The sequence below is a fragment of the Crocodylus siamensis genome, chromosome 4 (assembly GCF_052110815.1).
Source record: "Crocodylus siamensis isolate JL-2025a chromosome 4, ASM5211081v1, whole genome shotgun sequence".
NCBI lineage: Eukaryota > Metazoa > Chordata > Crocodylia > Crocodylidae > Crocodylus > Crocodylus siamensis.
The window spans coordinates 180,210,737-180,224,545 of record NC_143398.1 but is presented as its reverse complement, the minus strand read 5'-3'; the positions used below and the strand labels follow the sequence as shown (position 1 = coordinate 180,224,545).

The 13,809-nt window shown below is 46.1% G+C and overlaps 1 protein-coding gene across 4 annotated transcripts in view; it reads right to left on the bottom strand.

The window, feature by feature from the left end:
* Nucleotides 1-935: 935 nt before the first annotated feature.
* The window catches only part of RAMP1 (receptor activity modifying protein 1), a 100,493-nt gene continuing 87,619 nt past the window's right edge, over nt 936-13,809 (bottom strand). For 2 of the 4 annotated variants that reach the window (XR_016442000.1, XM_090045049.1), the window contains one exon: nt 3,745-5,009. Coding sequence is in view for 2 of the 4 variants with exons in the window: in XM_090045049.1 (XP_089901175.1) it covers nt 4,868-5,009 (142 nt within the window). In the remaining 2 variants the exon portion in view is untranslated. Of the gene's footprint in view, nt 1,767-3,744; nt 5,010-13,809 lie in introns of those variants that run through there. The other 2 variants (XM_090045048.1, XR_016441999.1) reach the window with 2 other exon arrangements.

The following is a 13,809-nucleotide window of genomic DNA, read 5'->3' as shown; positions in this document are numbered from 1 at the left end:
GCACTGGCTAACTGCTTGCTGACATCAGGGAACAAAAGGAATCCAGCTTCAGAGGAGCTACTGGAGAAAATCAGGAGCATAAGCAAGAAGTCTGTTTCTGAGAGCTTATTCTATGTGAACTGAACTGTCTTACCTAGAAGTGACTGCTCTATTTGCCTCATTGTTGCTCGGCTACTTTCCACCCTTTCATCACCCCAAACTGTGGATGGACAATTAAGATATGAGGGGGAGGGGAGGCTGTAAAATATAAAGTTATATGCAGGACCATGGTCCTTACCTTGTTTTTCTGTGTCTGTTACTCATTTTGCAAAGCCCACATCACAAGTGTACGTCTGTAGCCTAGTCTACCTCTGGGATTGCTTAAGCACTTCGCATTCAGGAGTTGGTGGGAAAAAACACACTTGAACAACATCAGAGAAAAGGACAGAACTCTTACCTCCCTGTTCCCAAGGAGGTCTGTCCTCACAGGGCCACAGAGAGCCACTCCTTTTTGCTTCTTGTTTTTCTGGTCCCATGAATCTTATATTCCTTTCTGGACAATACACCAGGTTCAGCAAGGAAGATAAGAGGGCTTGGGTAAGTGTGTTAAGTCCCAGGCAACCAGACAAAATGTATTTTCTGCTCTGTTCTCAAATTCCGCCTAATGTGCAATTTAGGGACCCCAGTCCCTTCTTGGACCAGGACTTCTTAATGACCTGGGAAGACTATTTCCTCCTTCCCAACCTCTGTTTTGCTTTTTAGACAGTAAGTTTATTGGGGTAGGCCTTCTACTCTGTTCAGTGCCTAGAGCAACAGGGAAGCATTGCTTGGTATGTAGCTGCTTCTGCAATAAAAATGATGCCAACAATTTATCTTAACTAGGAAAAGCCAAGCCCCTACACAACTAGACAGAGTTGTAGTACTTTCATGTTAAATACAATACTTGACAACAACAGTTTGCAAAGTAATCAGGGATGCCTTTTATTAACAGGATTCAGCAGCATTCAATCCACAACTTTCCAAGAAATGAATTAGAATATTCAGATTATTTGTGAAGAATAGTACCTCCCAAGGGCCACTGGAACTAATTATTGGTTAAGCATACAGATACTAATCTTTAATAATAGAACTTTCACTTAAAAAAGTATTTATGATACAATTAAAATGACAAAGGAATTGACACGTGAGAGGTGCTAAGAGTATTAGCAACTTGCGAAGCACAGGTTTTAGTCCAAGGGGTGTCACCTCTGCTTTAACAAAGACTGTTCTCCAGAAGAAAAGCATGTGACACACTTCTCTTGTCAGCACAGGATGAAATATCAGTTGTGCACTGCCTTTAGTAATACTGCTGAGCCCTCCCAGCTTGCTGTAGGGTGACAAAATGGTTCACTAGAGCAGTCTTGCTCAATGGTTTCCAACAGGCTGCTGATTTTGCAAAGGCCCTTATTATCTATTGAAGAAAGTTTCATCCACAAAATAGTGTCCATATGGACCTAGAGCCATCCTAGGTTGCAGTGCAGGGCAGTTGAAGTTACACAATGCCTTCGCTCTTTTTGCTTCTCCACACCACTAGTACTGTCATGAGCAGGGTAACAAGAATGGGTATCACAATGAATGGATACAGGATGTTATTTGGTGGGTCTTTCAGAGACCTCCCAGAGAGGGAGCAGTTTTTGAAATAATGCTTGTGAATGGCTATGAAGAACTCGTCCACCAGCTTGTTCGGCCAATAGCAGTCTAGTTTCCCAGCTATTAGTAACGTACAGTTGGTGAGCTCACCGTAGGTGCTAGAAAAGAAAAGTACATTGGTTAGCAAGCTAGACAAATTCCAGAGCAATTGCTCATGAAATAGAAAGTAACACCTTGGGTTTGATCTTCAGAGATACTCTGCATTGAAAACTCCATTTGATGGCAAAGGAACCCATGGGTGTTTGAACATCTTTGAATATCAAGGCCATACGTTTTAGTTATGCTAGACACTTTTGGCCAAGTATCTGAGGGTTTGATAAATCTTGGGAGGTGGCAAGGACCCTATGATACCCTTGGTCTCATGAGCACCTAACAAGCCCAAGATCTGAAACTGCTGAGCTTGTGAGATCAGAAGCATTCATAATTTGGAGCAACTGAGCTATTTTTTGTTTAGAGATCATGGATTTTTCAGGAAATAAAATAGTGCTTAGAGAAGTACTGGACAGAGAAAACATCACAATTGGTGACTGAGAAGAACTCAGGAGAAAACCATCTGGGATAGCTGAACTGCCTTCACTGTACACTTACAGCGTTCTGATATATATATGAGAGAAATTGCAATCACAACCCCTGACCTACTGCTGGCTAATGAACAGCTGAAACTACAATTCTTTATATTGGAAGCAGACAGGATTTCACATTCACAGGAGATCCAGACTGTGAACACAAAGCTTTTGGTCCTTTTCAGGTTTCACCACTATCAGTCTAGCAAATCAATTTATTCATTCAGTTTGTTATATGAAATTTGGATGGATCGGTGTGGAGGCAGCTGCCTAGCTTCGTTATTTTAGTCTTCCAAATTTGTTGCCAAATCAGATCACCATCTCTGCTATTAGTTCTTTCTTATTAAGGTATGCCACAGGTTTGACATAATGGGACATGCCTAAAAATTAAGCTGTTATTTATATTTCATGACAGTGTACTTTAGTAGCTCTTTGATATACTTGCAAATGAAATGTATGTACATTATCTAAATAGCAACTGATAACTCAGTACTATGCTGTACAGTACAATAGAACTGTTTCTCTACACAAATTGCTTGTTCCCTCACCGACAAGCCAACAGAAATCCATGGTCTATATTTTCATTTTCTGCAGAGCCTAGGAATAATACTATGTTAAATGAATGTTAGATATTTGTAATATTTTGACAAATTAAACAGTTGCCAGAAACCGTGGCAATGCAGTAACCAGCATGTAATTTTATTACCTAAATTTAATCAGCATAGCAAATATGATAAGGCTTTCTGGACTGAGTCTTCTGAGTGTCAGTAATTGCTTTCCCCTAGAGCCACTCCCACACATACTCATCTTGCTTAGAAACTGAGACTCCAATCACTCGCCCTACTGACACAAGCACCAACAGATTCTAGAAAAAAATCTTCAGAAGTCCCCTAAAAGTCAATGGGAGCTGGGTGCTTCTGTGAACTTTACCATCTACTGAAGCCCAGAAAACAGCAGATGTAGAGCATCCACAATATGGTACCACCAGGGCAAAAGAGAAGGGTCATCACTTCTGCGTCATATAAAGTATGATATATGAGAAACTATTTCATTCTCTCTACCACATGGATTTGGGTGGAGCACTCTCCACTTTGCTAGATATTCAGCATCGCCACTGTGCACACCCTGGGGGGAAGCATGGAGGACACGTTCCCCCAAGATTTGTGCACGGGGCAGGGTTGGGCTGCTCAGGGCCAGGGGCTGCACTGGCCTCTTCCCAGCAGGGAGGCTGAGCTGGGGCTGTGCTGGGGGTGGGTGGTGGCAGCACTGTCAGGGGGAGCACAGTGGGGCTATGGTGAATTTTGGTATGGCCGCAGCCCACCCCATAGTCCCCCCTCCCAGGACCATTGCTGCCCACTGCACCCTTGCCCACCCTGAGCACGGCCCTAGTCCAGTGGGAAGAGACCTATGCAGCCCCTGGCCCCGAGCAGCCCGCCTTCCCCCCATGCACAAATCTGGGGGGCACAAGCCCCTCATGCCTCCTTTGGGGGTGTGCACAGCAGTGGGAGCCACCTCCCCCACCCCCTGGATGAGCCACCCATGGCTCTGTCCTGTGCCCTGCCTGGGCAGCACCTGCCCCTCTCCAGGCTGATTTCCCAGGGACTTCACGAGTCCTATACTAATTCCCTACCTGTTGATGGCGTATGGGTAAAAGGGGTGTGCTCAATATGTGTGGTTGTCATTTTGGCTTGCTTGAGTTCACTAGCAGCCACTGAGCTGCTTTAACTCGGTACAGAACCAGCCTTGGACAGGGTCAGGGAAGGTTAAATCCTTAAGCTGTCTTTACGCTGCCCACAAGTGAATAGTCAGCCTTAGACAAGGATACGGGCTGGGAGTAACACACATCCAAGACACTGTGATGGGAAAAGCATCTGGGTAAAACACCATTTATTTCTTCCCATTATGTGTAGAAGTCAGATACGGCTACATTTTTAAAACACCCAGAAGGAAGAATCTCAACAGCAACAGAGCTGTCATGATAATTACAGTCATGACAGCTGAAAAAAAAGCTCACATTACAGGGTTTAAGGATGGCTATTCAGATGAAATTGTTCAGGGTAAAACAGAAAGTTACCTGGAACTTACTCAACTAGCAAACCAAGGCTGACTTAGTCTTTTCTTTGTGAGCATAAAAAAAAGTTAGAAAACTGTTTGTCTCTCTGTTTTCTCCAGTCTGCACTTTCCAGTCACTGGAAGCAGAAAAACTCCTAGAAGATACAGGCTCTCCAGCCAAAATTCAGCAGGAGGCATTGGGAATTCAAAGCCACCTGCTCCAGTAACGCTGCAGTTCTACATTGCAAGGAGACCCAGGAGAGCCTCCAAACTCCTGTCTGTTTTTACCTCACCCCTTTTTGAGGTTTACTCATCACCAGTTATGGCATAATCCCTCAAACCATGACATGGGATTGTTGCACACTCACCAAACACATCAATCAGGAAGATCTGCAAAATGACCAGAGGCTAGAAGAGATTTGAAATGTGAAAATTGAGTCCTGGCCTGTGTTTGTGAGGGACTTGAACCAATTCCAACTGTATAACTTCAGAGTAAAGTACACATTTCTCAAATCCTGATCAACCTCACCTTGGACAACAGTTGTGGCAATGCTTGCTTGTTTTACCCACTCATGATCTAGTGCTTATACCTTGAGGTCCCGTGGGCCTTTGCTGGAGTTGTACTTATCCCCTACTGCTGTGAAGTCAATCGTCAATGTGCCTTTTGTAGTGAAACTAGCCTGTAGGTGTTCTGTTCTTTGATGGAGCATGTGGAGAACTGCCATCCTGGAGAATGGATGAATGAAACGATATCTGAGTCAGAGGGCAACAATCAATCCTGAGAATTGTTGTGCGGTTCCTGTTGCTTGGAAACCATTTCCTTTCCTTTGTTGGCCCATGTTCTTAACAGCTGACACATTTAGAGTCTAGCTGTGAGGCAGTTCAAAAAGGAAGAAACGCTGGAAAAACCTCCAAAAAGAGGAAAATGCAATGATTGCTTAGAAACTAACAGACTGATTTGATTTCTTCTGTACTCTTATGTATTTAAGTATTTAGGGATTTTCTGTACGTAGGTTGGTACAGGTTGCCATTTGTAAGGGATCTCTTTTGGTGCACTTACCCCTAAGACCGGACACATCTCTATCAGAAAGTCTTTCAGTTGAAAACAAGTGGAACACAGGTCTACTGGGGGCAAGAATTACCATATATGGATACATTTACCAATCAGGCTTTTGGTATATTAGTAATTTGCTAAGCCTGCTAATATATCTATTTGCCAATATGCTGCATTAATACCTGGTTTACCTTTTTATATGTCCCTGGAAATAGCTATTTTTCTGCTATTCTCCTCAGCTTTTCCATTTACCATTCTTTCTTATCTATGGTATGTACAGTTATTTGTTTTCCCAGTCTGGGAAGCTCTGTGGGTTTGCTCAGCCCACCTCCATGCTACTCCTTTGCAAAGAAAGTGTGGGAGACTGCAAGAGAGAGCTCTCTTACAATGCACACTTCACAGCATGAAGGCTGACCCAAATGCTTCACCAGACCTGCAGTAACAATGACTGAAACACTGCTTTGGGGGTACTGTTCTTCCAGCTCTTCCATTCAGAGCTTGAAGACTGAGTAAGAACAGAACATCTCTTCCATCAGGATGTAGCAGATACCCTTAGCAGCTACCTTCTCCTGTTCCTAAGCCAAGCGGTGTCTCCCAAACATGTGTGTGCATCATCTTCAAGGCAGAGATGTGCTATTATCCCTTCTTGACAAAATGGGGATGGAGGCACAGAGTCTAAGGGCCACTTTTTAAAGCTGATGCCTATGCAAGTTGGATGCCTAAATATCTTTAGAAGTCTGGCTCTATGTGTATGTTTACACAGGGACAGCAGCATGTCCCAGCTGGGATGCTGCACCCACCCATTTCTAGTTACATGCTCTAAACCTGGAAATAGTCCAACGAGGTCACTCCAGGCATCTCTCTGTGACCACTACTAAGACCTCAGTCACCAGTGTGGATTTGCAGTGTGTGAGCAGGGCATGCTCAGGAATGTCCCAGCAGAGATATGCTGTTGCTGCTACAGTGTAGTCATGTCCTAAGTGACTTGTCGAAGGTCACAAACTAAGCCTGTAGAAGAGGTTGGAACTGATCCCAGATTTAGAGCCTTAAAATGCAAGACTATCCAACTATAAGTTAATAGGGGTAGGCAACGTTTTTTGGCCAGAATGCCAAAAAAACCCACAATGTCTATCTACCTTGGAAGGTGTCGGAGTGCCCGGAGCAACTGTTTGCAGCCCCCCGGCTGCAGCTGGCCCAAGGAGCCCAGTCTGCTTGCAGCAGGGCTTGCAGCCTCCCAGCCACCTGCTGGGAGCAGCCTGGGCTCTGTCACTGCCAGCAGCTACTTAGAGCTTGAGCTGGCAGTGGTGCACCGAGTAAAATAGCTTTACATGCCTTGCCTTGCACATGTGCCGGGAGTTGCTGATGCCTGAGTTATAACAACACTTCTTCCCTGGAAAGGCTGCCATGTTTTGGGAAGGTCTTTGGTCTTCATTTTGTGGTTGGCTGGACCTCACTGCTCTGTGTGAGTCCCCAAGTTTTGTTTGGTTGTGATCAGGGGCAGATCCAGTCAGGAAGGGTGCAATTGTGCAATTCGTGTTCCACCCAAAGTTTAAACCAACTGCCTGGCAGCAGAATTTCTATTCAGACAGCAGTGAGGGAGTCCCTTGACTTCATGGCTTACTGTAATCTATCTGATTCCTTCTACGTCGGGGCGGGCAAAACATGGGCCATGGGCCAAATTTGGCCTTCCAGGTCATTGTATCTGGCCCGCAGGGCCCCTAAAAAAGTTAGAAAATTAATATATCTGCCCCTGGCTACCTGTTGAAGTTGACGGGAGCTAGAGGCAGTAGGACCTGGAGAAGCCGCTGTCAGATTCAAGTGGTTGCAGAAGCAAGGCCTGGCAGCTTTGCCTTGCTCCCTGCCATCCAGAAGCCCTGTGGAGAGCAGAGGCTTCTGGCCTGAGCCCCTGGGGCTGTTCCTGCCTCCCTGCGCCAGAAGGAAATTCATATAAGAAGGGGGATCGGGAAGGCAGGGGAGGACTGTGGGTGATCACCCCAGTCCTCAGGGTTAAGCTGAGCTGGCTGCTGCAGTCCCAGTGCTGAAGCCAGGAGCCACGTGGTGCCAGAGCAGCCAGGGGTGGGGAGTGGAGAGGAGCAGTGGCAGCTACAGGCAGGGAAGCTGTGAAAGTGGCAGCAGGTTGGGGGAAGGGGCAGCAAGTGGGCACATGGAGCTCTACGACACCTGGGTGGGAGTGCAGGGTGCTCGCTGGTGCACCAGGGCCAGGACCAGCAGGGGTCCAGAGAAGGCCAGCAGGAGCATGGGGCTGGGCTGGCAGGGGCCCTGGAGCCAGGCTGGCTCCCTCCTCTCCCTGGTGTCACCAGCTGGCCAGGGTCCATAGAGCCCTACCAGTCCCCATCCCATGCTCCTGGCACCCCACTTTGGGTGCCGCAAGTGCTGGCCCCAGCGCACCGTGTGGGCCCCATGCTCCCGCCCAGATGTTGCTCGCTCTGCACATCCGCTTGCTGCCACTTTCCCCCACTTGCTGCAGCCATTTACTCACTGCAGGCACTACTCCCCTCCACCCTCTGCTGGTTGCTCTGGCACCACATGGTTTCCAGGTGCAGTGCCAGGCCGCAGGATGCAGCAGGAGTCAGCCCAGCCCCTGCAGTTTTCAGCTGGCTTCGTGTAGTCCCGGCTGGACCTGTCCAGTTCCTGGTGCAACCTGCAGTCTTGGCTGTGCAGCTGGGATGTGGTGCTGAAGAAGTGAGCTGGGAGGGGGTGGGGGAAGAAACAGGGAAGTGGCAGAAGGACAGTGGCGGTAGATGAGGAAAAGTGGCTGCAAGGGGGAGTGCAGGACTGCTTTAGTGTAGAAGCGCAGAGCCTTGGCTTGGAGGAGCACTGAGGGGAGCTCTGTCTGCTGGGGGGGGGAGGGGGCTGTGGGCAAATCCTCCCCATCTGCACATGCCACAACCTTTCCTAGCCACCCTCCCCCCACACACTCACAGCCTTTTACAAACCCCGTACCTACCCACATCCTACATAGCCACACACAGACGCAGATGCTCCTCCCCACACTCCCCCCCCACACCACCACACCCACACCCACACCCACACCCCCCAGAAGATAAAAGATTAAGAGTTCATTTTAAGCTATTGTGAAATCACCTCTATGTACACTACACAAACACATGTAAATCAAGACATGGGTGTGCAAAACAGGTCATATTCAATTTGAATTTTGCCTGAATCAGGGACAGTGATTCGATCTGTTGACTCCATGTGGCTGAATCTGACGATTCAATGCTGATTTGGCAAATCAGCGATTCAGACACAGGCACAGCTTTAAAATACCTTGAGGTAGCAGGCCTGGCTCATGATTGCTGCGATGCTGGGGCGGATGGAGTGTCCCACAGCAGTGCACGGGGCTCTCCAGCGATTTGGCAGTGAACCTAGAAGTGGACCGGAAACTACTTCCAGTCCACTTCTGGGTCTGCCAGGGAGTGCACTGAGGGCCCCCCCCATACCCCTCTGGCTTGGCAATCAGCCACAGGGGGACCCCAGGTGCTCCCCCAGACCCAGGATGTACCAGTCGCTGAGCCGGGGAGTGTGTGGGGGCCCCTCAGCATGCTCCTCGGTGGACCCGGAAGTGCTTCTGGTCCACTTCTGGGTCTGCTGCCAAGCACGGGGGGGACCCCATGCTTCTGTGCTGCATCTGCCCCAGCACCACAGTGTTCAGAGCCCCTGCTACCTAAGGGTATGTAGAAAAATAATTTAAAGCTGTATCTACGTCTGAATCACTGAATTTGTCCGAATCTCTCCGAATCAATTCGGAGAGATTAAAGGGTCCTCTGATTCAATTTGGATTCGGCGATTCGGCCACTGAATCAGGCTGAATCTCCGCCAAATCAAATCATGTACTGAAGCTTCGCACAGCCCTATTAATTGCCACAACTCTGGGATCCATGACAATTAACACTGCTACTGCTCCAAACCTGTGGGGAGCCCCTTTTCCAAATGATGTGCCCCCATGCACCAGTTCAAGCTAGGGCACAGGGGCAGGGCTACATGGTGATGCCTTGTGAGAGAAGGTACGTTTTACTTTGAGGAAAAACATCTCGCCCTGGAAGCAGAAAAATGGCAAAAATGGAAGGAAAGGAAACAAAACTAAGGAATCTGCGGTTTGACCCTCCCCTTAACCACCACCTGTGGCATCTGCCAGAGAGTCTGCGGCTCTAGGATGGCCCTCCTGAGCCATCAATGGACTCATCTACAAACCTTTACTTGACCTGTGGGACTAATCATCCTTGACCGCTGACAATGACAATATGCTATGCTATGCTATGACAATAACCTAACAAGGCCAAAGTAACGTTCTATGCACGGCTTGAAAGACTGAGCCAACCTGCCTTTTTCAGCAGATTTTTAACACTTGCTTCTTTTATTTAGTTTTAAATTGGCTTTGTTTCATTTTTCAGTGGGAATGAAGAATCCAGAAAGTTAAGGCCATTTATCTTTAGCTAGAAGCCAGAAGATGACTAACATGTGCTGGGTATGAGTCTCTGAAATGGATGCTGCTGATTGTGGGTAAAATGCTTTGAGTTTCTGTGCAATTCTGACATCAGCACGTGCGCGTGCGCGCACACACACACACTATCTCACTCACTGAATTTGCTTTGCTTTGCTACCCACTGCACTGAAGTTCAGTCAGGCTGCAAGGGCTGAACATAAATCCCGAGGCTGAACATAAATTAAGGTGGTTGTTCTTATTGGTTGTTCTAGTGACATGTTTAGACTACTTGAACTTTGCTCTTGTGGTTTTATAATGTCACTAGAGTCTAAAAATAAAACCTCATAGGCTGGGGCTGGCTTTACACATCATTCCATATCTCATCTTGTATTTATACTGCTGCAGCAGCTGAAAATCTCAGTATATCTTGTAAAATGCAGCTCACAGGAAATAATATGGTAATGCAGGTTTTCCAAATCTCAGAATCCCCTGTGTTTTTCAGTGCTCTCTTTGTTACTGTGCACACATATACATAAATGCATACTTGTGCCTCTGAAAACAATGATAAAAAGCTTCAAGAGGACAAAATCAGGCTCTCTATGCTACAATTGCAAGAAACAGTTTTTCAAATATGTGCCATCCTGCAGTTTGTGGGAATGATTTTCATTTTTGGCTTGATTGAAAACCTAGTGACTTCAAGGGAAAGAGTCCCACAGACTTCAGTGGGCACTGGGTCAGGCTTCTGGACTCATGTACAAATCCATTAAAAATACCTCTCTTCACATTGTTCAGAACTGTTTTTCTTCTGCAGCTAAAAAACTCAAAACCTCAGAATCCTTTTTACTTTTTATCGGTTTCCATTGTAGTGCACTAGAGTCTTGACTTTTTGACAAAACTTGCCAGCAGACTGCTGGCCTACAGTAATTTTCACAGCAGTTCCTTTCATTTTACAAATCCAGCAATTTACACCATCAAATTTAACCACGTGGTCCTGTGTCTCACATACAAGAGTTTCCCTCTCAGGCCCTGGCTCACAATATGATGAGAGCTGATCAAACTCCATTCCTCAGGCTTTTTGATAAACACTGTACAGCAGGGGTGGATCCAGGATTTCTGAAAGGGGTGTGTGGAAGCAGCAACCTGCATGGCAGGGGTGGTTGCTCCCCCCGCTCCTGGACTCCTCCACCCCCACCAGTATGGGGCTGCAGGAATCTCTAAGGACATTTTAAAGTCCCTAAGGCAATTGAAAATCCTCCCTCCTTTCCCCTTCCTACTCAGATACAGCCCCTCCACTCCTCATCCCCCTCCCCCTGCCCCAATCTCCCTGCCTGCCACTGCTGCTTTGTCTGCTGTTCAGGAGCTGGACTCAGCTGGAGAGGGGTCAGAAGTAGCAATGTGGTGGGAAAATAGTTCCCTCCACCCTGCCTGGGCCTCAGGGAGCAGGCATAGCAAAGGGGAACCATTCCCTTTCCTGCTGCCACTGTCCCCTTCTCAGCTGAGCCCAGCCCCCTGCTTCCAAACCCCCTCAGCAGGAATAGCTCCCCTGCCTCCAGGACAGTGGGAAAAGCAGCAGGGGAGGGGGGAGAATAGGGGAGGGATGTGCCTCTGAGCAAGAAGGGGAAGGGAGACGGGGATTTTTACCTGCTTTAGGGACTTTGGCTCCTGTGGTGCAGTGCAATGCAGAAACAGGGGTGCAGATGTGCCACTGCACTGCTTCTGGGTCCGCCCCTGCTGTACAACCAGAGAAACATATACATAGAGAAACAATACATTTTGTACCAAATGTATTTTTACAAGTTTTAAGCAATTTTTTAAAGCAACCAGGGATTTATTCCAAAAACTGGGTGAATTCAAGTGATAGCCCCAACTGCACAGGTATTCCTGTAACTTGGAAAACGAAAACAAATAGTGGAGACCCTCCTCAAAGAGATGAATCCATAATAGTTACAACAAGTGCTTTGGCAGAGAGTTAACATCTCTTGGAATACACGGTCCTTAACAACTTAATGTGAATTCACTTAATGTGTATTGCAAAGCCTGTTGAAAGGAAGATACCATGCAGAGCTGGACAGTCTGGTTTTGTGAAACACTGCAGGGCACCAAAGTAGCTGTATACAAATGCTGAAACGTCCTGTACTTCACATCTTGTAGAAAACAAAAAGTTTGTCTGCCTTCCTCACATACCCAAGTAGTAAAACAAAATCCTGCATCTGATCCTGCTGATGAGTTTAACTGTACATAGTAGGATGCAGAGGCTCCCAAATGATTTAGTGCCTGTTATATTAAACTGGTTTTCAAATAAATGCCATCCTACATCTTGTAGAAAAGATGCACAGTGCTGCAAACATGAAGCATGGCACTTGGCCCTTGGGTATTTGGCTGAAGAATGAGAGACACTGTAATCACTGTGCTCCTTTTTTCCTGGTGAAGCCAATTAGTAAATTGATTCTGCCCTACTATTTGCTGCAACTTGTGATCCGTATGTTTTTATTTACATGTTGTACCAGCTGACCCTTGGAGGAGATGCAGCTCTATGTTTGCAAATAGGTAGCATGTATATATTCATGCAGTTTGTATAAATGGAATAATAAAAATGTATTATTAATGCCAAGAGCTAAGAAATTCTGAACCCCTTCACTGCTCATTACAATGAACAAAAGTTTGCAACCACCACTGCTCAATGCTAATAGGCAAGTAGGTCTATTGATTCAAAACCTATTGAAACCTGACTGGAATCTCACCAAGATAAATCCATATGGTACTGATTAACACACACACCCATTAGAATCAACAGAAGTTTTATCTAGATAAGGGACTGAGTAAAAACTTCAGGATGGGCCTTTAAAAATACATATTTATGTAAGAATAACAAGCAGCATATGAGACATTTATAACCTAACCTTCTTTGGTAAACTAGTTGTACTGCTACTGAATTGGTCTATAAATACAAAGACTAAGTGTCCCAATGGACATGGTTAACATCTGCATATTTTTCTAAGCATACGTCCATATTGTTTTCAGGTGTCGATTTAGTGAGAGCTTGGTGTTCACCTTCAGAATATATCCCACCATCTGTGCCAGCCAGGAATCACAACTCAGTTACCAACTTACTTACAGTGGAATGACAGAAAGAAAATGTGCCTATTTGGATCTACAGGTTTTCAGTGGCAAGATATATTATATTAACTGCTACCATCACTAATATTAATCCTTTGGTCTCATTCCCATTTAAACAAGTGGTTAGGACAAGTGTAAGATCCATTTGCCAGCCAGTCCAGAACCAATCATCCTGACCCCTTCCTCTGTCATGACTCTTCTGGATGAAGATGGCAGATGATATTCTGCTAGTTTCCTTTTACTGGAAAATTTGGCACTGGCACCCCAGCCAAGAAAATGAAAATTTTCCCAGCTCGTTGTTGGCAAGGCAGCAAGCACTGGTGACTGATTTCCAGCCTTTTGTAAGCAAGAGCTGTAAACTTTCCAAAGTGTAAACTTTTTCACAAATAAGAGCTCTCCTCCAAGAGAACCATGTGATGGGCTAATTCTTCTGGGACAATAAACACTGGCAGAAAGGCAGGGCAGCTTCTTCGCTTGCCTAGTATTTTGCCAACACAGAACCCAGTGGCTTTCAGTAAGGTAAAAGTCTGCCTCAGCCAAAATGCTGCGGTGTGACGGTCTTTGCCATGGATCTTCTTTGCAGCTCTGAGTAAACTTAGAAGTCAGAAATAAAGAGCTATATTTTGGAAGCAACATTTTCATATCTGAGTATTTCATAATACCACCAACTTTGTAAACCTTCTGCCAGCTGCTATTCATAGTTAAAGACTGATTCAATTACCTACATGTATCTGACCACCCACAACACCTAACATAATACATATGTCCCCAGAATCCTCATCACAAAGGGCACATTGCTGCAAAGAGCCCCTGTCCTCCTTTCTCCTCTTTTATGTCTTGCCCAGGGATCTTCACACAACTGCCCCAGAGCACAGTTCTCTTGACATTCATTATTCATGGGAATCCTA